At 40.6% G+C, this 25,253-nt stretch overlaps 1 protein-coding gene across 2 annotated transcripts in view; it reads right to left on the reverse strand.

Annotated features, from left to right (window-relative positions):
- LOC129174162 (protocadherin-15-like) overlaps positions 1-25,253 on the reverse strand; it is a 177,590-nt gene that overhangs the window by 21,213 nt on the left and 131,124 nt on the right. For both annotated transcript variants that reach the window (XM_054765847.1, XM_054765837.1), the window contains 6 exons: positions 14,603-14,712; positions 11,593-11,733; positions 6,632-6,759; positions 3,615-3,845; positions 1,642-1,730; positions 929-1,105 (listed from right to left, as the gene is read on the reverse strand). In XM_054765847.1, the coding sequence (XP_054621822.1) occupies positions 929-1,105; positions 1,642-1,730; positions 3,615-3,845; positions 6,632-6,759; positions 11,593-11,733; positions 14,603-14,712 (876 nt within the window). The remainder of the gene's footprint in view (positions 1-928; positions 1,106-1,641; positions 1,731-3,614; positions 3,846-6,631; positions 6,760-11,592; positions 11,734-14,602; positions 14,713-25,253) is intronic.

Below are 25,253 nucleotides of genomic sequence, written 5' to 3' on the forward strand. Positions count from 1 at the left end.
AAGGAGGCACAATAGCGTCCCCACACAGTCACACAGTCTTTTAGAACTTTTATCTGACCCGAACACATCAACAGCAGTGCAATTCCAGAACCATATATGTATCTCCAACTCAGAAACACGTCTCTAGTCCTCCTCGGAAGGACACTTCCTCATTGTCATGCAACTACAGCGAGGTGCATTCACGTACACTCCAAAAATCCCAAATATGGTACGTCATTATTATTAGTGTTTGTGTGTGTGTGTGTGTGTGTGTGGTCTAAATACACAGAAAGACAAAGCAAAACCATAAGTGGATATTCTTATTACTCACTAAAGTAACTCTTGCTGCTGAAGTAGGATCTGCTGCATTTAAGTATGCTTGGAAATCCCAGAAAATACATCTCCACTCAAAACATGTGAATTCAACTTAAATTACATGGTGTCTTTGAATGCAACGCCTCATTGCTCACAATAACAATAAGTGTGATTCAAATGTTCTGCTACTGCTAATAAAGAGACTAGCCTTAGGCACTTAGATTTTAAGACATCTGTGGTATCTTTAAGCTTGATTTAATTTTTCAGTTCATGTGGAGCAGTTCATACATATAAATATATAATAATTGTGTCCTGGCATTTAACTGTTCATAAAATACAGTAAAAATCGGTATATTTCAAACATAGTGGCAAATGCGTCTGTGTAGGCTCTCAGCTGTACAGGAGTTGTCCAACGAGGGAAAGGCTTCTTGAGACGTCATCTGTACTTCTGTGAAGAAGGTGTCGACGTTATAGAAGTACAGATGACGTCTCAAGAAGCCTTTCCCTCGATAGTGGCAAATGGTGATTAATCATGATTAATTCATTTGCAAACTGTGATTAATTTGATGAAAAGTATTAATCATTTGTGAGCCCGGTTTAAAGACATCATCAAATGATCTTGCTAACGTCTTACTTGAAGAGCTCCTGTCTTGATACAGCTCTGTTTGTAAGAGGGTCGATGGCATAAATCATTAGGTCTGATTTGGTGTAGTCCTCTTGTTCCAGTCCATCACCATGACGATGCGGCCCGATCGTTTCCATGAACACCTTCGCTCCCGGAATCTGCTCCTGGACGTAGCGCTCTAAAATACTGGGATAAAAAATAGACCTGTTTTGGTTAAACACAGACAGTATTTGCAGGATAATTAAGTGGTGCACACAACCTATTTCCAACACACACAGCAAAGGTAGACTCCCTACTGTGGAACATTGATTCCTGCCCCTAAAGAAACACCTGCTCACAGCATGGAATGTTTGTGTGTGTGTGTGTGTGTGTGTGTGTGTGTGTGTGTGGGGGGGGGGGGGGGGCTGTGTGTAACTAAAAATATAATTATCAAGCTCCTGACAGGCACTGCGATTGGTAAAAAAAAACCTTCACCATAAATACACATGTTGTGTTTTGTATAATGCTTCTCACTGAAATAAAAGTGTCAGACTGTGCTGGGGGATTTGCAAAAACTTAAATCAATTTCTGACACACAGTGTCAACATCACACGAGCGTGAGCTGCACCGTGGTGTTGACGAGTCCACTTTTAGTAGCTTGGTACCACAGAAGGTATAATAAGAAGAATAAGGTGAGAAAATGCTAATATAAACAAAGTAAGCAGTGCTGTATTAATAGTTACCTGAGTAGTTTATCTTTGTTTTTCTCCACATATGTTGGAGGGACGTTTGATACGACCACCTGCATGTCCAGCTGGTTCACCACTGACACCTGCACATGAAAAAAACATTATTAACATTAAAAGTGACTTTTTACTGATGTTCTAATGTCACTGTGTATGTGTCACTGGAGTCTACTTATGAGCATTAAACATGAGAAAAATCTAGCATCTCCTTCACTTGTTTGCTCCACTTTGGGAGAAGAGGCGCTCAGTCACTTTTTAAGTTACAGGTCTTTATGATTTCATGAAGAAACATGGACATGATACGACCTCTGATCCACCAGTAGCTGGACAAGCCCACCTCCTGTACGCCCACCACTTCATAAAAAGTGCAGACTTCGCTAAATACGTTGAATTAAAACTGTCAACTATCAGTCAGTCAGCTACAGATGTGGGAGTTTGATCATTTTTCATAATAGCAATGTCCCCCCTAATTTTTTCAAGTATCTGAGCATACACAAAAACGACCTAAGCATTCCTTGGATCTCTGTGAACAGCATCAGCCGTGCACACTGTAGTATCTATCACACCTGTTCAAAACCTGAAAAACCTGAGAACTTCCATTCTGTCATATTTTGTACGAGTGGTTTCACTGTTAATGAATTGATTGGCTGTGGAAGTCAATATGCGCAAACAGGATCTTTTCATTGGCTGGACAGTGCTGGTCATTGTCTTACATGTTCTTACCCCTTGTTGTCCCCTGTCACTCACTGATTGCACACGCATTGCAAAATGGTATGAATAAATTGTTAAGTGCGTTATTGTTTACATACACTTTGTAAAAACACAGACTCAACCTTTCCAAATTTAGCTCAGTAAGGACGACCAAATTATTTTCTAAATGCTGCCACTATGAGAGAAAGAACATTTTAGAGTTTTTTAAAATTACTTTCTTCATAGTCCAAAAGTTAAAATTCAAAATGATGACTATGACAATGTAGGAAAGCCAAGATGATGACACAGGACAACACAACTGAACACAAAATGCAGTTTTTAAATTAAACGTGTTATTACTAAGGGAGGTGGCCTAATGGTTAGCATGTTTGCCACACAGTCAGGATCTGGGTTTGAATCTCTGCTTGGGCATCTCTGTGTGGAGTTTGCATGTTCTCCCCGTGCGTGCGTGGGTTTTCTCCGGGTACTCCGGTTTCCTCCGGTTTTAGGTTAATTGGCGACTCTGAAGGTATGAATGTGAGTGTGAATGGGTGTTTGTCTACTGTATATGTGCCCTGCACTGGCGACCAGCCCAGGGTGTACCCCGCCTGTCACCCGAAGTCAGCTGGGATAGGCTCCAGCATGCCCCGCGACCCTAATGAGGAGAAGCGGCATAGAAAACGAAACACACATGCAAAAAAAAAAAGAAATCAGGAAACACAGGCAAATCCTTTTTCCACACCACTGTGAAAAGAGTAGTGGCTTTACAAACTTTTGCCTTTGAAGAATGTCATTAAAACTCTCTAAAATATTCTCTCTTGTAAACGCAGCATTTAGCAAACAGAAATAATTTTGGTAACCCTAACTGCCCTAAAACAGAAAAAGTTTAGTGTGATTTGATTTCAGATAGTGAGAAAAAATGTTTGATGTGTGTTTTTACACAGTGTATGTAAATGTCTGGTTTCAACTGTATGTGATGTATGGTATCTATTAGCTTGGACAAGTGGAGAGCTACTCTACAGTGTATTTGTAAAAAGTGGACAAAAGTGGCCAACAGCGCTTCTTGGTGACACATATTGTAACTAAATTTCAGTATCAGGGCTGATTTTTGACTACATGCTTCCAATAAACTATAGTGGCACCTATGCAACTTATTTTATATTGGTGAAAATAGTACAATATGGGTCCTTTAGTATTTATACATGTATTTTATTACTGCCCTCAAACCTATGTACCTGTGTATAGGAATGCACAGTGAGGGCAGAAGAGCCAACACTCACCACTATTTCTGCCTTGCTGCTGTGCCCTCGCCCGTAGTCGTCCGTGGCGACCACCTCAAACCTGAAGTAGGACCTCCTCATGTTGCGATACATGATGGCTGTTTTGACCACTCCACTGAGAGGCTCGATGACGAAGCCGTCCTTGCTATCCTTGGTGTCTTTCCCGGCCGCAGGTGGGTTGATGAGGCGGTACACCATGGAGCTGTAGTTGCCTGTGTCTCTGTCCAGGGCCTTGCATGGAGATTAGAGTTTGTTAGATGCCATCATCTGCAAAATCACATTTCTGTCAGCTTTATTAGCATAATCACGACCAGCATCCATATAATATTCATCCTCAAGACATTAAGTCATGAAATCATTGTTATTGTAGCGGGATCATACTAGCTCTGACTGTGTGTGTGTTTCTGAGCTGAAGACCACACATCATCATGGCTGCTGGTGAGCAAAGTAGAGACTAATCTAGTAAACGCTAATAGTAGGTGGTAGAAAGCGGTAGAGAATCTGCTTAATCTGGTATGATTTGGGAGACCCCTGCACAGCCAGAGCCGCCTAAAATTCCAAAAGAAGAGAGGGAAAAACAAATGATAGATTTATTATTCAGCATGCTAGTCAGCTCCATCTTTCTTCGTCTTTAATGAAACAATTGAAAAAAGACTGAGCACATGACATCAAATAGCCTCAAATTGTTTAACACAGAAATTGTAAAAATCTGACACAGTTTTTCTACCCTCTTGGCCTACTTTTAACTATGTCTTCATCAAAACCACACTTGCGGAATGCTTAAAGGAGTGCAGTGCCTGGATACAATCAATTTTTGTTGATTAAAATGCGAGGTGCCACCCTTCTTTAAGGTCTCTCCTGAATAAAATACACCTTTTATGGTTCAGACTCACGGTAAATCTAAACCTCAGTATATATATATATATATATATATATATATATATATATATATATATATATATACACATACAGTGTATATACTATGTGTGCGTGTGTGTATATATACAGTATATGCTGTATATACACACATATATATACACACACACACACACACACACACACACACACACGTATATATCCTGTATATACACTGTATATACACTCAGTGTTGACGTTTCTCTCAACCCGCCCTCCTTCATTGCATTCAATCCGTCGCCCCTAGTCTATCTCGATTCATGCCCTCATGACTCAACTGAACTCAGCAGGATGCAAGTCATTTAGATCAACTTCCTCCTGTGCTGAGTGAATCACGGTCGCAGCGAGGGGATTCTCCTACAAAATAAGTGGAGTCAGGGTTTGTCTTTAACACTCAACCTCCATGTGCGGAAATGTCATGTGTTTGCAACGTATGTCAAGCTTGCGAGGGAGACTTGGATTGCATTTCTTTTTCTTCATCTCATCTTTCTCTCTCAGCACTGAGATCAAATGAAGCAAGGGACATCTAAGAATGATCTTAAAACCGCAATCAAATATTAAAGCACTTTTTTTTTTTTTTCTTCTGCCAGAGACCACGCGTGAGTCTCCTGTGGCATCCGGGCTCATTAAAACATGTTGCTACACTTTCCAAAAACTGAAGGAGAGTGATGTGATGACCCATTTTGCATCCACGAAGGTATTTTAAAAATGTACCAAAAGCAGGTGTCGTTGTTTACTGCATTAGGAAAGCCTTCAGAGTGGGGTAACTTTGGAAACAGCCGAGAGATGTGCCAATTAGTTCATAAACACAAGTCGATAGGGGGAGAGACACAGCGTAATCTCACAAGGAATGTTTTTTTTTTACAGAATATTATCCCAGCTTAAATAAACATCAGGCACTGATACACTATATCTACTTTCAATTAATTTAGCTGCATGCGTTGTGGCTTGGAGAAGTCATAATATTTCACAAGAGGATTTTAATTTAATATTAAACCAATCCAATCTGTGAAATAAAGAGTGAACGAGGATTTACTGTAAAGGAAAACTTGACCTTTTTTGGAATTTTGCCCATCATCCACAATCCTTATGTGAGACATGAACACATACGTATGTCTTTCTGTGCGTTCTAAAGATATAAAAACAGGTAAAAAAGAGACAGCTCATTTCTGCATGTAATTGGAAGCATTTATTCTGCCTATTATGAAAAAAACTCCAAAAAGCACCAACAAAGCTCCATTTGCATATAACGTGACGTGCATATTAATATTGGACCTGCCGCCACTGCTGCTGTGTTTTTACTTTTGAGTTTGAAAAAGTTAATGCTATGTGTAGACGTTCACTTCTATGTTGCTATGTGAAATCAATGTGTCGAGGATGGAAGTTCCGGTAATGCTTATAAGGACCAAAATACAACAAAATACAATATAGCATTACGTGTTATCATGAATGTACCTGTTACTACATGGTTACAGCGTGTACCGTATATAAAACCATAAAATGTTGTTGGAGGTTTTTGGAGGTGTTTTAATAGCGGTCTTTGTAGGCGGCATAGGTGTGTCCCATTACATGCCGTAATGAGCTGCCTCTTTTTATCTGTTTTCATATCTTTAGAAAACACAGAAAAGAGAAATATGTGTGTTCTCACATAAGGAATGTGGGAAAAAAGTGCAGTTTTCCTTGAAGATCTTCAGAGCCGTAATGTGGTTAGGTTTCATACGGATGCAGAACTCAGTGGAAGGAAATGGTAAAATAACCTACATAAGGACAACAAATTACATCTGAATTACATAAGATTTCACAGATAGATGTGTCTGAATATGGGATCTTCTTATTCACACTGGCGCTAAATACAATAAGGAATCCTACTTGGTGCACATTCACATATCACGTCTGGCCTGGAACCAATTAACCCCAATAAACAAGGGACTACTGTAATCTGACTGAGACTGATTTCTTATGCTTCAAAAAGTGTCCCCAAAATGTAATGATCATCATAACAATATCCAGGTTAAGATATGAAAATGTGGCAAACAATCTCTGACAGCTAACATCAAGGATAATTGCAGATGCATATGAGTAGATTTTAGTTAAGATGCTACCTGCACTTGCAAGACTGAGGTGAAGGTTTTGGCGTCCTCTGCGACTCCTCCGATAAAAAGAGGTGTGGTGAAAACGGGCGAGTGGTCATTCTCATCCTGGACGTCAATCGCCACAATGGCGGTGTTACCTGAAACGCACACAAACCATAATTTTTGTATAGGAAAGACAACAAATACCGTAAATTATCGAATTAATGCCTCTACTGAGGAGTCTCCTATACAACGCCTTCATGTAGTTTTTGTTAACTCCACAAGATTGCAGTAGCTGCATTTGAAGTATCATAAGTGGTCAGCATCCAGCAGCTTTACAGTATCTATCACTGTATGCACTTTAAAATGTTTCTGCTCAGCTGCTTGTGTAAAATTCATGTGTACTACACCTGCCGTACAGTTATTTACAATGGACTCATCAGCATTATCAATGCTGGCTGAGCAGTTTGCTCCTTACCATTATTGCAACATTGGTTCTGTTGCTGCTGTGCAATATACTTGTTGATGAAAGACCATGTGCTCAAAAAGAACTATGTTTTGCACTTTCCAATGCACTTTATATAATTATTAAAGTTAAAAAATTAGCTTGTTATACTCCACAACAAGTTTTCGTATTTTGGAAATAACCTGCATCCAATTATTGCCTGCTTCCAGTTCACGCCTCATCCTTTCTTTGCACTTTACTTAAATAAACACCCTGGCTTTAATCACAGCATTTACGCTAGATCCAAAAAGCTCTATAAAGGGCAGTATCTAGCAAATCTAACGCCACAGATTAAGGCATCCTAAAAACCTGGATTTAATGTTGCAGTCAAATACAGTACGTCCCACTCGTCACCAAGAAAGATAAGAGCTGCCATCAAGACCTGCAGGCTTGACTTGATACCCCATGGCAGGAAGGAAGAAGAAGAAAAAAAGATTGCGCCTGCAAATTTAAAAACTTTTAATGCCTGCTGGCTAGGAACATCACATTTAGGCTGTCGGCAGGTGGCAAAATAGCAGCTCAGCAGCTATTACCTTTTGTACCTGCGGGCGACAACACATAGATGTTTACATCTGGTCCAAACTGCAAATTCCCCTGCATCCCCCCATTCTTTCACCTTCTCCCTTCTCACAGGGTAGGGCAGTGTGTTTGATATTTACAGATCTGTTGAAATTTGCAGCCGAAATGAGGACAGCCCGTTTAAATGTCATTGTTTTTTTTTTTAATCAAAAACTGAAGAAATGTGCTATTTTGTAACCATTAATTGATGGTCTCAAAGTGGAAGAACACACAAGTATGTCGCACAACACAACATAGCAGCAGAACAGCAGAACCTATGTTGTAATAGAGCAAGGATGTCCTAACTTTTTCCAAGGGCCGCGTACTGAAAAGTCAAAGGACGAGGGGGCCACTTTGATATTTGCATGTTTATGTTTACGCACAAAGCATGACGTCACACGCGTTGGCGTGTGTTTGTGGAAGTAAATATGCCTTGATTTGTTCATTTGAGCTATTTCAAGGCTTTTGTGCAACCAGTCAGATAGCACATATTCTACACGGGCCGTACTCAATTATATTTTTACACTTTGATACGGCGGCATTTGGCCTGTGGGCTGTAGTTTGGACACCCCTGTAATCGCGGTCAGGAAAATTCACGCCCACGTCATGCTGAAGAAGAAATGAAGGACCCCAACAATCTGTCTTTTACACAAACAAAAACAGACAGATTTTTTTGCAGCATTGATCAACAACATTTAGGATTCAAACCTTCATTTAAGTCAGAAAATGGGAGAAATGTGTTGTTAGAACGCTATTGATTTGTTGCAAAATGCTGAGTGAGCATTCATAGCGCTGATGGGTTCACTGTGTTACAGTATTACAGCACTGTAAATGGTGTACCATGCATTTCACATCAACAGCTGGGGGGCAGCAACATTTTAAAGCGCATGCAGAGGTAGATAAATCTGCTTGACGCTGACCAGCTACTGTCACCTTGTGACGTTAATCAAAACAAGAAGGTTGCAGACAGCCACAATTGTTTTTGGACCTGTACTGATTAGAGATCCTGGCGTTTATTTGTTTTTTTTTATACCACTCACCTGGCGTCTATAGTAGACTGCGGTTAATTGAATAGATGTATTAACTGGAGCATTTACAGTACTATTTACATGATATAGTCAAACCTGTCTTAGAGGCCACCTGTATAGAACAGCCACCTGCCTATAGCGGCCACTGAAAAATCCCCCGCAGCAAATTTACATGTTATAGACCCTGTGGATAGCAGTCACCTGTCTAACACGGCCAGCGGCCACCCATTTTGTCTCCCTTGGTCAATATCTGACTGCATATAGCGGCCAAATTACCAACTCAAGCAGAAGCTTCATGCACGAAAAAGTTTCGTTTTTTAAGCAATGAAGCCATCGTGTGTAGACTTTAATTACTGAGTCCTAGCTCAGTCACAATCATTCACAAGATCCACACAAACTGTCAGTTGTTCCACATAAAAAAAGCCGTCTTCTTCAGAGCTTGTTGCAGACAGTGACACCGTTTATTTCCTGGTGTGAGACAATGTGCACTGGTCAATACTGTAATGCCCCTTGTTGTGGGGAAGGAGAGACTCACGTCGCCGATGCACTTTAATCGCTTTATTAACGGCGGTTTATTAACCTAGTAGTTCTTTACAACTTTTATCCGCAGCCCCACAGTGCCCTCTACTGGTCAACATGTAACAGTATAATTATATGTATCTGCAAACACAACAAGCTTCTAATCACAGACATGTTAATATGTGCGCGCACAAATTCAAAATGGTCGCCAACCTGTCTATAACGGCCACCTGCCTATAGCGGCCACTTTTGCCGTTTCCCTTTAGTGGCCGCTATAGACAGGTTTGACTGTATATTCATAATATTCCATCATATTTAGGACATGTCCACACACGAACGCTCCTTTTTTTGGGGGTTGAAAAACTGTGCCGGATTCATAAATAGTTCCAGCATCCAGACAGGAATGGATCACGAGTGAAAACTATGTAATACGCAAGGCACACCTATGTGTGGCGCTGAGAACCGATACACAGACGGAACCACGTGACACACCAAACCATACAAGAAAAAAAAAAACGCATGCAAACGCACGTCTTCCGCTTTCCAAGGCTCATCCAGACTTGAAGTGGAATTACTTGTGCGAGTCATGGAGTATAAGACAAAATATCAGGAGAATGTCAACTGGGGTGAGTCATGCCAGCTGAAATATTCAGATATTAGGTTGCCTTGTCGTCGAAGATCACTTCTGGGTCGGTGACGTCATCGTTTTCGTAAAACAACGATGTCGGCTGTCTACACGAAAACGACAAGCCTGCGTTTTCAGATTTTCCCCTTTGGAAGCCGTTTTTGAAAAATACAGTTCAGGGCACCCAGAATGCCCTTTCTGTGTGGATGAGAGGCTGAAACGATAAAATACTTTGCCGTTTTGACCTAGAAACATTTCTGTGTAGATAGCCCCTTAAAACCCACACAAAAATATGACAGTGTATTAAAAATAAGTTTTTGGTTACTTGTTTTTGCTAGGTGTTTCTCTCTTCTCTTTACTCGTAATTTACAAGTAAACATTTGCACAGACATCTGTTAATTAGCATAGACTGCAACAGGAGACACAACTGAAAAATACTAAAATAATATGTTGGCGGATACTGTTGTGATAAAAAAAAAAAGGTGCCAATGAACGAGCTGAGAACACGCTTCACTAAAAAATATGTGCTGTCTAGAGATGCTAAAGATGGCCTTTTCAAGTTCACAGGATAACACCAGAGTCAACATTAAAAAGCAATATGGTCCCGCTTGCTCCGTATTGAGGTCATTATATTGAGGCTCAGTCATTGAAGCATTCACGCCCACGTCACGCGGAAGAAGAAATGAAGAACCCCAACAATCTGTCTTTTACACAAACACAAACAGGCAGGTTTTTTTGCAGTGTTGATCAACAACATTTAGGATTCAAACCTTCACTTAAGTCAGAAAATGGGAGAAATGTGTTGTTAGAACGCTATTGATTTGCTGCCTGATTACACAGCGTGGCCCTACGAGAAGTGAACAGAGTCGCTAATGAACACAATGATGCAAAGCTTTATTCCCGACGGAGGACTTAAGATCCAAATTGTTTAAATGAAGCACGCGCAGCATGTGGTAAACACTCAAATTATTTTAAAAAAGCCAGGCAGCCGAGCATCAATTAAGACGCTCAGAGAGGACACTGGAGCAGCACTCACAGGGGAGAATGCTTGGATGGAGGGTTGTTTGGGAGATTAATGGATGAAAATGAAGCTAAGTAATACCGTATTGGCCCGAGTATAAGACGACCCCTTTTTTTTTCAAAATCTGTTTTTGGAAAAACAGAGTTGAAATCAGGTCAGTTCATAAAATATGATGAAAGACAGTTTGATGACTGTGCTTCATAGATCACCATTATCTTAAAATAGCATCATAACTCCTGCTATGTTGTTTGCTACAGGTGCTTTCACACCACACATTAAAAAAGATTGAGCAGTAAAATACATATGCGTATAGTAAGGGCAGCATTTGTGCTATATTACATGACAAAATATTCTAATATTCCAAAAAAGATGTTGTCCGCTGGGTTGAATATGTAGGTTGTTTGTTATATTTACCAGCTAAGATTTCAAGAAAACTTGTGAAGGGTGTTGTGAAGGGTGTTGTGAACACTGTGCGGACCAAAGAGACGGACCAAAATTACAGCAAGCAACACAGAAATGCTAATGCTAATGTGTGAAAACAGCCTCAAAGGATGGAACCATTCTGAGCTCCCTGATGCCGAGGTGTCGATCTGTTCCGCTATCACGCCGCGCGTCCTCAGGGGTGTCCTCGTTTGACAGTGAAATACTCGCCTGGGAGTTAATTGTCAATGCCGGCATGACACATCTTGCCTGCCTCAAAGGAGGAGAAGTCTCCGACTAAATTAGCTGGCTTACTCTTGGAGGGAGCTCGGAGGTTGGAGGAAACCACCCTCATGGAATCGGCTTCCACCTTGAGCACGTAGCTGGAGTTGGTCTCGTAGTCCAGCGTCTTGGCAGTGGAAATCAGCCCCGTTGTGTCATTTAATTCAAACACGCCTGCAGGAAGCAGTGGGAGAATATTGTAGTAAGGCCATCAAGTGAATTTAAATAAAGCACTTTTCAAAGACCACAAAGTAGCAAAGGCAAACGTAAAGACTGTATTGAGCCTAATACAAGTATAAGACCTACTGTAAATATATATTTTGCTGTAGAAAAGTCTGACAAAGACAGCAGGTGGCAACAAACGACTTCCTCCCAAGCAAAACAGAGTGTTTCTTCCTGTCATTCACACACACAAACGTACACGCACACACACACCAATGACCTGGGGTCTCATCTGTAAAAATGTGCATGAAATTCTAAACTAAAAGTGACAAAAAAAGACTAAAAAAGAGACTAAAAGTCTCCGTATGCCAGAAACACAAAATGTGCATACAAAAAGTGACGTATGCACATATTCACGCAATTTGTGGTTTATAGATTCCATCCTGAGCGTAAGTGTGTGTATTTAAGTCCACCTCAAGTTACGCCCTTGCCATGCCGCCACTTAACCATAGAAGGTCAATGCAAAGTCACTCATGAATGTGGCGTACATATTTAATGAGACTTGATTGCATTGTTACGATAGCTGCTGTCATTCGGAATCACGGCTGGTGGGAAGACGACGAGGATGAATAAGCTGACTTTCACGGAAATGGAGGTGGACTCACTGGAAAAAGTCAAAAATATTTGTAGGACACTGCAGTGGCCTAACGAATAAAACGATGATTCAGTGACAGCGCATCCGCTGCCATCTGTGTGAAACCAAAAAAAAGTGGTCTGGTATTAAGGCAAACATTTCCATTTTTAGTGAGCATGTTTCTACATTTTTTATCAAATTGATGCCACATTTTAGATTAATACAAGCTTAGCAAACTCTGTCTAATTTAAAGGTGGATGCAAAAATTCAAAACGGGGATGAAGTTATGTTGAAAATTAATTGCTGTAATTCCAGAAGGATATTTAAAAAAATATGTAATATTTATTTACCATCAAAATATTAGGTATATTAATGTTGAGTATTAGTTCAAAGTACAACAAAACAAAACCAATCATTTGAAAACGTAATGGTGTTATCATTATTATTATTATTATTATTATTAATGATTAATCTGAAAATCTTAATGCGTTATAAAAGTAATAGAACAATGTTATTATATCACTAAGGTTGACCACAACGTCCTCCGCGCATGGCGATGCAGCCAGCAGCAATGCATGAGGAGAAATATGTCTGCTTCACGGGAAATTTCAATTCAAAGTCTGGATAAAACCAAGGTTGTGTGTATATATTTATATACTGTCGTGATGAATTGTCTTTTCATCGAAGCACGACGAGTCTGAAATACCACCTTCGGGCAAAGCTTATCTTTGCTAACAACGTAAAATCAAGCTGTGGTCATCAAGCTACACTGGCAGAGTGCAACTGGCTCGGACTTATCAACAAAAAGACAACAGCTAGGACCTCATAGTGTCGTTACAAGATTTCACAAACTGTGTGGAAATGAAATGGCAACAAAGTTGGACCAATTGGCCAAAGCTATTGTTTGTTGCACTGGAGACCGATGGACAGCAGTAAGTAGGGCCCTATAATTTTCGCATTAACAGAATCTGCTGTTAAACACGGAATCTTGCGGATACTGACATATTGTGAAAACGTTTGTGTGGGGAAATATTTCCCCAGCGGACCTCTCACCGCTCATAGCAGCATGTCAGCCTGAAGTAAGTCTACGAAGACACTCTTCACCGAGCGTGAGCTCAAGTACAGCAATAGCCGGTGTAAACTTGCTGGGTTGGGTTAGCTTAGCTTAGCGGAGCATGCTAGTGTGGCTGTGTGCGTGCCAAGGTTGTGTTTTAGGTAATGTAACAGCGTTTTAGGATGCCCATGCCCGCTGACAGCTGCAAGAGGCTCCCATCTAGCTATCACACTTAGCAACAGTCAAAGTACATTTTCAACGCAAACACACCATACTTCCAGCTTTCAAAATAAGAGCAGCACATATCTTGTAATAGCGGTAATAAAATAAGGGTGTCTTAATATGTAGCTTCCATTAATAAAATGATCGCAGTTACATCTGCAACTACATCTTCGGTAATCACAAGCACAGATTAGATTGTTTGTTGAGGATGAAAAATACTGGGCAAAATTGTGTAATGATGTGTTGCATCAATAAATGTAAGGATTGTTGAATTTATTTAAGTCCTTTTATTCACTGACACAAGTAAACACACAATCTCTGGTGATAAAATAAGTGTAAAAAGAAAAAAAAATAATAAAAAAAAATTAAAACAGAATTTGGGAAAAAAAAATAAACCAGATTTAATAGGGCCCTAAGTAAGCAACCAACATTTTTTTAAATCTCAAAACAAAATTCAAGCCAATTGTAGTACTTCACTAGATAGAGTCTACTTAATTAAGCCCAAGGTAAATGTGTGATTAGATAGATCGATAGCTGCTTGAAAGGCAGCCACAAAAAAAAAAAAAGAAGTCATATTTGTGATTAATAATGATTAATCTCTGAGTAGACATGTGATTAACTTGATTACATTTTTTAATTGATTGACAGCACTAGTTTTTATCGATCACATACTTGGAAAATGGCGTACACAGCTATGTGGCCCTGTTTTGTGCGTGTGCATGAGGCCCGTGGACAGATGTACCCACTGGAACAAAGTGTCTGAAATGTTTCACTATTTTTTTTTTCGTGCTTGAGTTTGGCATAAACATATTTTTCCAAAAACAGCGCAAAAAAGAAGGATTGTCTTCTATTCATGGTCGTCTTATGTTCGGGTCAATATGGTAATGATAATAATGATAATGGTTACGCAAATGGCTACACAGAAGGAACCCGAGCGAAGGTGCTGCGAAAATATTCCGGCACGTTCTCACCTCCCTCGTTGCCCTCGATGATTGAATACACGATGGTTTGATTGACAGCAGCCGCCAGGATGACTCCCACTGGGGTTCCGACTGCAGCCTCTTCGCTCACGGGCGGAAACCTGGGAACATATCAGTCAAGCAACAGCTATCGTCAGGAACATTAAATATGTATACTAAGACTTAGGGCCCTCCTCCTCCATCTTCTTCTACCTCTGGAGGTTCGGACGCGATCAACTGAGATGTAAAATCTGTCAAGTGTGTCCAATTTAGCCCTCCTCTGTCCTTACTGTGTAGCTGACAGAATCCTTAATACATAATATGTACCCTAAAAGAGCTGCAGAAGCTATCTATACAATGAAGAAACATTATTTGAGTGAAACTATGTTGAGAGAAAGAGAGGCAATTATTATTTTACAGGTATCAAGCAAATCTTTGCCAAAACAGTTCAAAGCCGCCTACACAAAGTGTTGATAAGTGAGGTAGCGAGAAGATAGCTGATTGACTGAAGCTCTCTCTCTGTGTGTACGATTTTAACGAAGCTGAATCCCGTAACTGGCTGGAGGACAAAAACCCTTTTAAGTTTGCTTTGGCAAATGGCTGCAACTAATCGTCGTTATATAACAAATGCATATGTCCATGGATAAATGTCAGCCTGAGTTGGTTGGAAATACAGTATAGGCTTTTTTTGTAAATGAATTAGCGTGTGCATTGTCAAATGTCAGAGAGAAAAGGAACAAGGAAAAACAGGCCTGTACAATTAGGATCAAGGTGTCGTTGGTTAATGACTTTCTGTCAAATTTTGTTCAAAAATATCAGAGTGTATAAGTGGAGTGGCAAGCCAAATAGGATATGCACCTTCATTTGGTAAGTTAACAAAAATGTAACAGGTCAGCTGTGTGAGGCTTAAGAAATCAGCTTGAGAAAAATAATGAAAAAACGTACTTTTGAAACCCGCAAAGGCAAAAATGAAGTGACTTTTACTTCCTACAGTCTGGCCTAGAGCTACTCAACAAATGTTCTCCATACAATCACATTTTTACCAATCACACATTCAAATAGAAGCAATATGTTCAGCCAAAGATCCTCTAAATACAACGACTGCTCTGCTGTCTTTAAGATCCTATTGCAAAAAAAAAATAAATAAATAAAATCAAAGCTCCTCTATGAGAGAAGCGCTTTACTGTTTTTAAGGACCTACTGCAAAAACACTAGTCAAAGATCCTTTAATCCGTGGTTCTCAACTGGTTTGGCTGCGGGACCCACCACCACCGCTCAATGACAAGCACTGAACCAAATTGTGGACTTTTTTTCAACTTGAACCTCTCAAATATCTGGTGTTTAAAGGGTCTGTTTGCAACAAGTGAGCTGCAGCGGTGAGACACTGTCCTCTCATTATGGCACGTTCTTCACCAGCAGATATCTGCAGCTGTGTGTCGCACAGACAGCACTCAATGTTCCCACTCGATGTTCTTCCCCTTCAGCTCAAGCATGGCATGCATCTCGTGGCGGCGTAGCACGCAAATAGCACAGACAAAAACGCGAGGTGACTACACGGACATCACGTCACATAATTATTCTTTTTTGCCCAGGTATAAAACTGCGACCCACTGAAAACAGCCCTGCGACCCACTTTTGGGTCCCGACCCCCAAGTTGAGAATCACAGCACAAAATGGCGGGAGTCTCTCCCCTGCCCCTGCACAGACGTTTTGCTTGATGCCGTCAATATTTTTCAACCAATTTTGCTGAAATTTTACAAACATGTGCTCTTCAGTTCCCTAAAGGTGTGTACCGATTTCTGTGGTGATTCAGCAAAACCCCTTAAAGTTACAGTGATTGTTTTGAGCAGCACAGTGAGCTGTGTCAGAAATTTCAAGTCAATCCAACTTACAGGAGTTTAATAACAGCGCCATCATGTGGTGTATTTATAGCAAAAATGATACCACAGGCAACACAGGAGGGGTGCATGTTTTGACAAACGTTCACACCTTTCTGTGGAGTGGTTCAGGAGTGGAAGAGTTAGCTTCCACAAACAAATAGGCCACATAAACTGGAGCAGACTGACACGAGCAGGCAGACAAAAAGCAGATACATTACCCGGCATGTTGCATTGACTTACATTGGTGTCGATGTTTCTACATGATAATGTTATAATACTATGAGCCTTTAAAACCGAGTGACATCCGATAATTAAAAACCACATGGCAGGTGAGATATGAGTTGATTTTTGTGACATGTGCTCACCCACACACACAATGCATGTACAGACAGAATAATGAGGGTGGTGATAGATGTCGGGAATGATACCCCGGCTCTCTGTGGATGTCTCTCTTATTGCCGCCGCCATTCCATTTTGTCTCACTCATTACATGGTTCGCCTTTAAGCCACTCTTCTCCCTTGTCTCTTTTTTTTTACGATCCAGCATCTTCCCTGTTATTCTTTATGCTCCTCCTCACACTCAGGAATGAGGCCTATAGCCTAAAGAGGGCAAGGTACTATCAAGCAGGCATCTTATGTCCAATTATGCAGCAGTCCTCCCTATGACAGACTGTATAACTTACAAATTACATCCAGTACATATAACATGGGTTATAGCCCGGCCTGATGCACTGTATAGGCATGCACTTGATGGACTGGAAATGCGATTTACTGTGGAGTTTCTTGTAATATGTCAACCTCAAATTGAGGGTAAATTGTTCAAAAAAAATACCTGCAAATGCTTTGTTATTGTGCAAAATAACATGACTGTTAGGGGTCATACTGCCACATATTGGCCTGGCATCCTACCTGTTTGCCCTCGCTCATAAACACATTAATGGGACTATCTGTGAATGTAGCTTAGAAATTGTGACAACTCTATACAGTAGGTGGCGGTATCGTAACTGCTCTGTCACTGCTCTGACCCCCAGTATGCAGAGAAGAGGGGGCGGCTTGCAAATAAAAGACCTTTAATGTTGCACAACAGGAACAAACAAAAAGCGACAGAGGGAAAAAAGGCTCTGCGAAACAGGGTACAGGTAGTTCAGGTGAGTATACTTCTCAGGTGACAGCACCGGTACGGAAACGAGGAACAAGTGTAGCAATCGCAACAATGAACCAGCGCCGCAAGTCTGCCGACGATGGCCTTTTAACTGCCGCTAATGTTCATTCCCGGCAGCTGCGCGGCCACCAGCAGTGAAGCGGCTGCCTTTTCCTCCCCGCAGAAGTACAAACCGCCAAAATAAGAGCGCAGGACAGGAAGTGCTCGCTCCTGCCCTGCGGAACATGACATGCGCTTCTTAACACACTTCACATATGCACCTGGTTGGCAGAGAATAAGAAAATGTAGAAGGTGGGATGAATGTTGCCAACTTGGTGACTTTGTCGCTATATTTATTCAGGCAAGTCTAGATATTCCTTTCCAAAAAAGCGACCAGCAACAAATCTTGCAAGTTTTTCTTGTCTTATTGGATGCTTTTGGAAACTGACAAATAAGCATGCAGCGCTCTTCTCAACGAGCAGCGGATTCAGCTGTGTGCCTACCCCTCTTATCATCTGAAAGTCTTGTTTATGACATAAAAAAAACGATGAAATGAGGCGACGGAAGAAAATTCATTTGCATTTGTAAACGTATATGTTATATGTTTTGCTTTTCATGTTTTTACTCACTTCCACTTTATGTTGTTTTGACATGTGCATGGCATACTGCAAATGCAATTTAGTGTGGGGTTTTCCTTAACATCTCAGTGCTGTCTCATTTTCAACTCCAAATTGGGGGGCCATTTATCATGGTCATGTGTTCTGTAAATTATATATAAAACACAATATGGTTCAGACCCCCTACTCCCGGAAAAACAGATCTTCTGGAGGAGATTTTGCGGTGTTTTCAGTTTACTCTTGCACCTTATTTTTTTTTCTTTCTCAAGGTACAAAATAATGAAGGTAGTTGAATAGGAAACGAAAACATGGCACTTTGTTTATGTGCTTCTAACAGTGAAGAATGAAGTAGAAACTTTACTAATCAAATCCATCCGAGTGTTGGCAGCTATTACTAGTCCAAACAAAGCTGTTGCATCCTGTCTGAGTGATAAAAATACCTTATTTGTACTCTCTGGAACCTTCCCCTATCTTGCCACATCATACCTCGCTCCACTCCAGCACATTTGCTCACAGACAACCTCTTCATTTTTGTCTGTCAATCATTCTTCTCTAGTTTGCGCCAGCTCTCACAAAACTCTTTTTATGCCTTTTCTGTCAAGCAGCCACAGCCGGCGTCTCAACATTTGTCTTCCTCCTCCTCCCCGCCGCCATGTTGCCCTTGACAGCGCTGCGGTAATTGCTAAAAAACGACAATGAAACAGCTTACGAGTCGCTCTGAACCTGAGTGGTAGCGCTGTGGAAATACAGAGCAGGGTTGAGAATAGAGAGGGCGCCACAAATCAGTGTACTCCAACAGCCCTAATAAGTATAATGCACAATACAGCAGCAGCAGAAACAATGTTGTAACGGTGATAAGGAGCTTCTGAGTTCATTGGAAACACCAGTAAACACCAACATATATTAAAGCACATGCAGAGGTACACAAAGCTGCTGCTGAAACTTCACATGCAGCTACTGCTATGTTGTAGAGTCAATAACGACTACGTCAGGAAGTTGCCTACAGCCATAGCTGTTAATGCCAATGTTATTTGACCCAGCACTGATTACAGACCCTGGTTGTTATCTGTTTTTGTAGACCACGCACCCTGCAACTATAGGACCCTTGGTGGATAAGTCAATAGACAACTGAAATTAAAAAGACTGAGAAGCTAGCCATACTATTCCTAGTTGCTATCTTTGATTAAATCCTCTCCACACCTCTTCATCAATCTCTCACAGCAGCCATTATCTTTTGTCACCCATTTTTATTAGACACTTGACAGCTGAGCCTCATCTGCTAATTACGTATTTGGGTCAGATCACAATCAGGCTCATTGCCAAGTTCCCTGGTGTCCACCATAAACTCAAAGAAAGAACAGCAGGTTAGGCCAACTACGACTACTACTGTATTTAAAGGGCCCTATAATGCAAAAATGTGTCCCTAGAGCTTGTTAATGAGCATCAGACAAGAAAAAAAATGTATCATCTCCCTCTCTTGTTTGCTCCAGTTTTGTTAGAAGAGTCTCTCAAATGGTCACATTTGAAGTTGCGGCTTTTCATTCAATCATGAAGGAGAAAACGCCTTCCTTATGGACATGATAGCGCCTCTAACCCACCCCTAGAAACCGCTGTATACGCCCACCACTTTGTCAAATAATACACACACACAAACAGGCTTTGCTACACATCTTAAAGTATAGTTCTGCCAACTATCTGTCAGTCAGGTACAGGCGTGGGAGCTGCAAGTTTGATTGTTTTGTTTTTCTTATGCGACTAGGCTAAACTAACATGATGTTGCTGTTAAAATGTGACTGGAATGTTAGCACTGTAGATGCTAGTGTGGCTAATGTTTGTGTCCTCATGTCCCACCCCTTAATGTTACATTGTTTTATGTGATATATGGCATCTATTACATTGGACAAGTGCAGAATTACAGTGTTTATGTAAAATGTAGATTAAGTGCACAATAGCTCTTCTTGGAGAAGGTGTGGACAAACACAGCTCATTAGCATTAAAGCAACAAACACACAAAACCGAGTGTTCCCAGTCAGGCTTACTAAAAACACTTTACTGTCTAAATTTCAGCGTCAAGGCTAGATTGTGGCACTTCCAATGCATTATTGTGGGACTTATTTGATGAAAAATAGTATAATTTTGGATCTTTCAAAAAAAATACAGCAGAGAATCTAAAGAGTATGCCAAAAATGAGCACTCAGGCTGTGTGCAAAGGCTAATAGAAAGTCAGAACATGTAGCATCAATGGCGGGAGGGGACAGTGGGGGTCCTGGACCTTGTTGATGAGGCCAGCAGGAGACCATAAAAATCTCAAGGTTTTTGGCTGTGATGGCCTCCAGCGAGACAGGAGAGTTCCAATAACTGTGTCCTTTTAAGCCTTTGGTCCTGTTACCTTGTGGCCTTTGAGTTATTCAAAAGATGTAATATGTGGTTTGAAAATGGGATTTTGTCACCCTTGGATATGATTCTGTAAGATCTAACTTAACAGAGATGCAAATTCAAACGGACAAGGGTACTTTTAAAAGAACGCAATCTGCTCTCAGATGCCATTCCGTCTTTTCAAGATTGCGGTTGTATTTAGTGTCAATCTGCCTGCCCATCACATTGACATACTCCTTGTCCATCCATGGAGACTTTACCTCGCTCTTGCATGCTCTTCAGTCTTGACAGATCGTCAGCTCATCTGCCACTTTAAATGTCCTGTCTGAGTGTCTATGTGTTTGTGCGTTCCTGCTGTGGCGTCCCAGCGGCTGTCAATCAATGTGAATCTCTCAGTGTCCTCTTTTTCTCTCATCCGGCTCTCGCTATTGTAGCTTGATTGCACTGTCTTTGCCCCATGTAGCACTCTCACTCTCACTCTCTCACTCATTCTCTTTTCAGCACTAGAGTCTTGTCATTGCCGCCGCAAATGCCCCTTTAAAGTACAGAAACGATAAGATGCAGTGGAACTTCGGATTTCATCGTTAACCTGTTCCAAAATGTCCAAAAAAAACTGAAACGTACGAAAACGTATTTCTTATTCCAGACACCCAAAAATATTAACACAACACATTTTACAGAGAATAATTAGACTTTTACATGCAGAAAACAAAGCAAAATACATATAAATCATAAATATATATATACATATACACACACTTATATAATATACATAAAATACATAGAAATCATACGTATATGTATATATATATATATACTTATATATATTATACATAAAATACATATAAATTATGAAATATAAAAGTTGAGGGAGGAGGGCGAGAGGGACGGAAGAGCCAGGCGGACGCTGTTTCATTGTAGTCCGTTACAAACTTAACTTGACATTAGGGGTCACAAACTCAAGCTACCCGGGGGCTGCTGGAGGTAGAGCATGGGTGAGGCTGGGCTGCATCAAGTATTCACTCCGGAATCACAAGGCATGCTGCAAGCCGGCATCACTCCCGTCGCTGGGAGTGCTTCCGGCTTCCCAGCATGCTTTGTGGCACTTGTTCTGCAGAAAGTTTCTAAATTAGTGTTAAGCGTTAAGATGGTTGTTGTTTATTAATCCCCATAGTAGTAGTAGTTGCCCTATGTGTGATTACTTACCTATTACAAGTTATGCAGTCATTTTTTAGCTGGTGCACTGTGTAGTCTTCGTCTAGTGAGCCGCCTGTTCGTTTCACTGTTGATAAGCTGCGAGTTCAGTGTTGGCTTGTGCTTGCCGTAGCAAGTACCCCTGAATTTGTCTAGGAGCCACAAAATATGGTCCTGTGGGCCGCAGGTTTGAAACCCCTGCTTTAAAGCATGTACTGTTAGAGCTGGATATTTGCTCACTTGAACGTTATTGTAAACTTCAGCAGCAGGTACAATCATCATTGCACACATTGGGCCGGCTCACTTTCTGTTGTGTTGGCTTTAAAACCATTCCCCTTGCATCATGTGTTGACTAAGGAACTTACATTACATTACAATCCTGTTGTAACAGATGCAAACTTTGTGCTTAGCTACAACTTATTTCTTGAATTCAATAGTGTTTCTCACCTTATTTAATCAACGTTCTGGCATTTGCAACTTTTTTTTGCAGGCGTCCTAAATAAACAAAGCACGGCGCACTGCTTGAAAGGATGAAGGAAGGAGTAAGACACAGAGTTGTTCATCGTTGTGTGTGTGTTCTATAAACAAATAAACCACAAAACACATAATAAAGATGAGTAAATCCGGAATCTGTCTAGATCAGGGGTCACCAACGTTTTTCCTTGTGAGAGCTATTTTTGCAAAATGAAAATGGCCAAGAGCTACTCATTTTTGTAACATTTATTTTCAGAGCTTATTTTAAACCCAAACAAAGCGAATATGCTTGTTTTACCAGAACATGAACAAAATGCTGGTGTCCACAACTCACATTTTTGTATTTCAGAATGCATTTCTTTCTACTGTTCTTTCATTATTAACTGAAAACCTGAATGAAAAGCAGGCTCATGTGGTCGTGGGGGGCTACCTGGTGCCCACGGGCACCACGTTGGTGACCCCTGGTCTAGTGTCCCAACTCTAAAAGAACCACTATCCATTCCTCCCAGAGACAGGGTCAGCAAGGTGGATGCTTTGTTTGGGCACTCAATAGTTTGTTAGTCGCACTGTTTGGCTACACGATGACCAAGCCAGTGTACAAACACTGCAACTTATTTGTAGAAATCATTTTCGTTGAAAACCGAACTCTACAAAAAACTGCACTTGTAAATATCAGTGCTCTGTAATGTTTACTATGATTACGAGAGACTAGAAATATATTATTTTGGGTTGTTTAGTTCCAGAAATATTTCCATAAATCTGCTTTTAGCTTGACAAACTTGTGTTTAACTCGCCTTAATGTGGCTTAATTTGTTTTATTAGTCAATCACTCTAATGGGGTTTATAGTGTATTGTCCAAAAAATAATAGCACAGGCAACAAAGTAAGGGGGCATGTTTAGACAAATTTTCACCCATGGATTCAACAGGATAGTTCATCCTTGGTCGGCTTCTGTTCTCTTTCGAGTGACATTTTATTGTTTTGGTTATAAGGGGAAAAAAACCTCTAAATGAGATCCCCAGGTTGTTAAAGTGTTGGAGATTTTGATCAAACTTTACACTTTTCCTTAATTAGTTGACTCAGATAGAAGGGGTTACCTTTCTAGTCTAGTGTGTGTGTGTGTGTGCGTGTGTGTGCGTGCGTGTGTGCGCGTGTGTGTGTGTCTGCGTGCTGCAAAGTGAACTATTTAATCAGCTCCAAGAGCGAGATTAAAGAGTGTGCCTGTGGAGTTGCAATGAATTAATGCCAGATCAATTCGCTAGAAGTAATAGATGCATCGCTCAATTTACAAGCGCCAGCTCAGGATTCCTTATTGCCCAACTGGTTGATAAAGAAAATCCCGGGAAATTTCCAGGGAGATTCCTGAAGAGAATCTGGGCACGCCAATCAGATTTATCCAAAACTCTCTTGCCGTGAATAAGCGTGTTAATGATGCAAGACAAAGCAACATATTGCGACGCGCGATCACGCCAGCACTCCACATGAGTCACACATCTTTGATGCTTAGAGGTGATGTGGTGCTGTAATTAGAGTCATTAAGACAGTAAAAGGCTGGAGGTGGGTGTATAGTGACAGTACGGGGGGAAACCTGCATTTTCCAAAAGCACACATACGACTGACACACACTCACATGCTCGCTGTTGTTTTAAAAAATCTTTGAGGGCGATATTTTTCTTCCTGTTCGCCTAATCCCCACGCCGATAATTGCCACTGGCGCAGTTAACTATTCATGCGTGTGCGGGCTGGACTGCATACTGATGGTGCAGATGCAAAGATGCCACGACGATGAGTGTGACACACTGCTCAGACTGCAGAGGCCATAGCAACAACATCCTCCATGGCAAATAAGCGCAAGTATTTTATTTTGCAAGTCCATAAAATAAAGCATACTTGAGCACTGAATTGAGGAACAATACTATAATTGAGGATTTGATGTCGTTGTGACCATTGAAATCTATAGCCTGTGATTGAACAGTGTGAGGAATTGGAGTTCTTTATGTGCATGAGTTGTCAGGGTAAGACGGTTAGCATAAAAGTCAACGCTTTTAACAATGTCCTACACAATATCATCGGATCATTTAGACTGAGGCAATTACATAGTATATTATATATAAATATGACAGGTTGTAGTAAAAGAGGTACAGCATCAGTAGTGTAAGCCAGTGTATGTGTGAGCTTATCAAAGATTGGGGCAGGGGTGGCGTGAGAGGTGGGGGGACTATACTCATAATGCGTATTATAAACCCCAGGTTCCCTTCAATTAGGTATTAAATGAATATGCAGACTTAAACCATAACCATTGTGAGTGGACAAAAGAAGTGGAGCTCAAATTCAACAACATCATGCCAACAGAAAACTGGAATAAAAGATACAGGTATTACTTATCTTGGATGATTACGTATCTATTTATCAGTGCTCATGTGAAACTTTATCAAATGTGACCATGCAAAATACACATACACATATCCCAGTCAGCTGGGATAGGCTCCAGCATGCCCCCGCGACCCTAATGAGGAAGAAGCGGTATAGAAAATGGATGTATATATATGTATATATATGTATATATATGTATATATATATATATATATATATATATATATATAAAATTTATTAACCAATTGGTTTATGTTCAATATTTCAAGTTAATTAAGATAAAAAGGTTTATTTTTGTTTAAATGTGCAGGTAGGGGCTACATGGCTTCAGGTCAAACATCTGAAGGGATACGGCACTCGGAAAGTGGAGTATGACAGAAAATTGAGAACCACTGCTGTAAGACACCCTCTGTTTTTCAAGATGCATTTTTGGAAAAAAGACAAACTCAAAAACAAAAACACCTCAACAAAATTTAAAAAAATCATTCATTCATTCAATGAGCCATTCATTCATTGACCAAATGACCACCAAGGCGGTCAAAAAATGTTACCATTAACAACTTCCTTGTGTTTTTATTAACTCCACAAGATGGCAGAGCTACATCTAAA

The sequence above is a fragment of the Dunckerocampus dactyliophorus genome, chromosome 2 (genome assembly GCF_027744805.1).
Source record: "Dunckerocampus dactyliophorus isolate RoL2022-P2 chromosome 2, RoL_Ddac_1.1, whole genome shotgun sequence".
NCBI classification, from domain to species: domain Eukaryota; kingdom Metazoa; phylum Chordata; class Actinopteri; order Syngnathiformes; family Syngnathidae; genus Dunckerocampus; species Dunckerocampus dactyliophorus.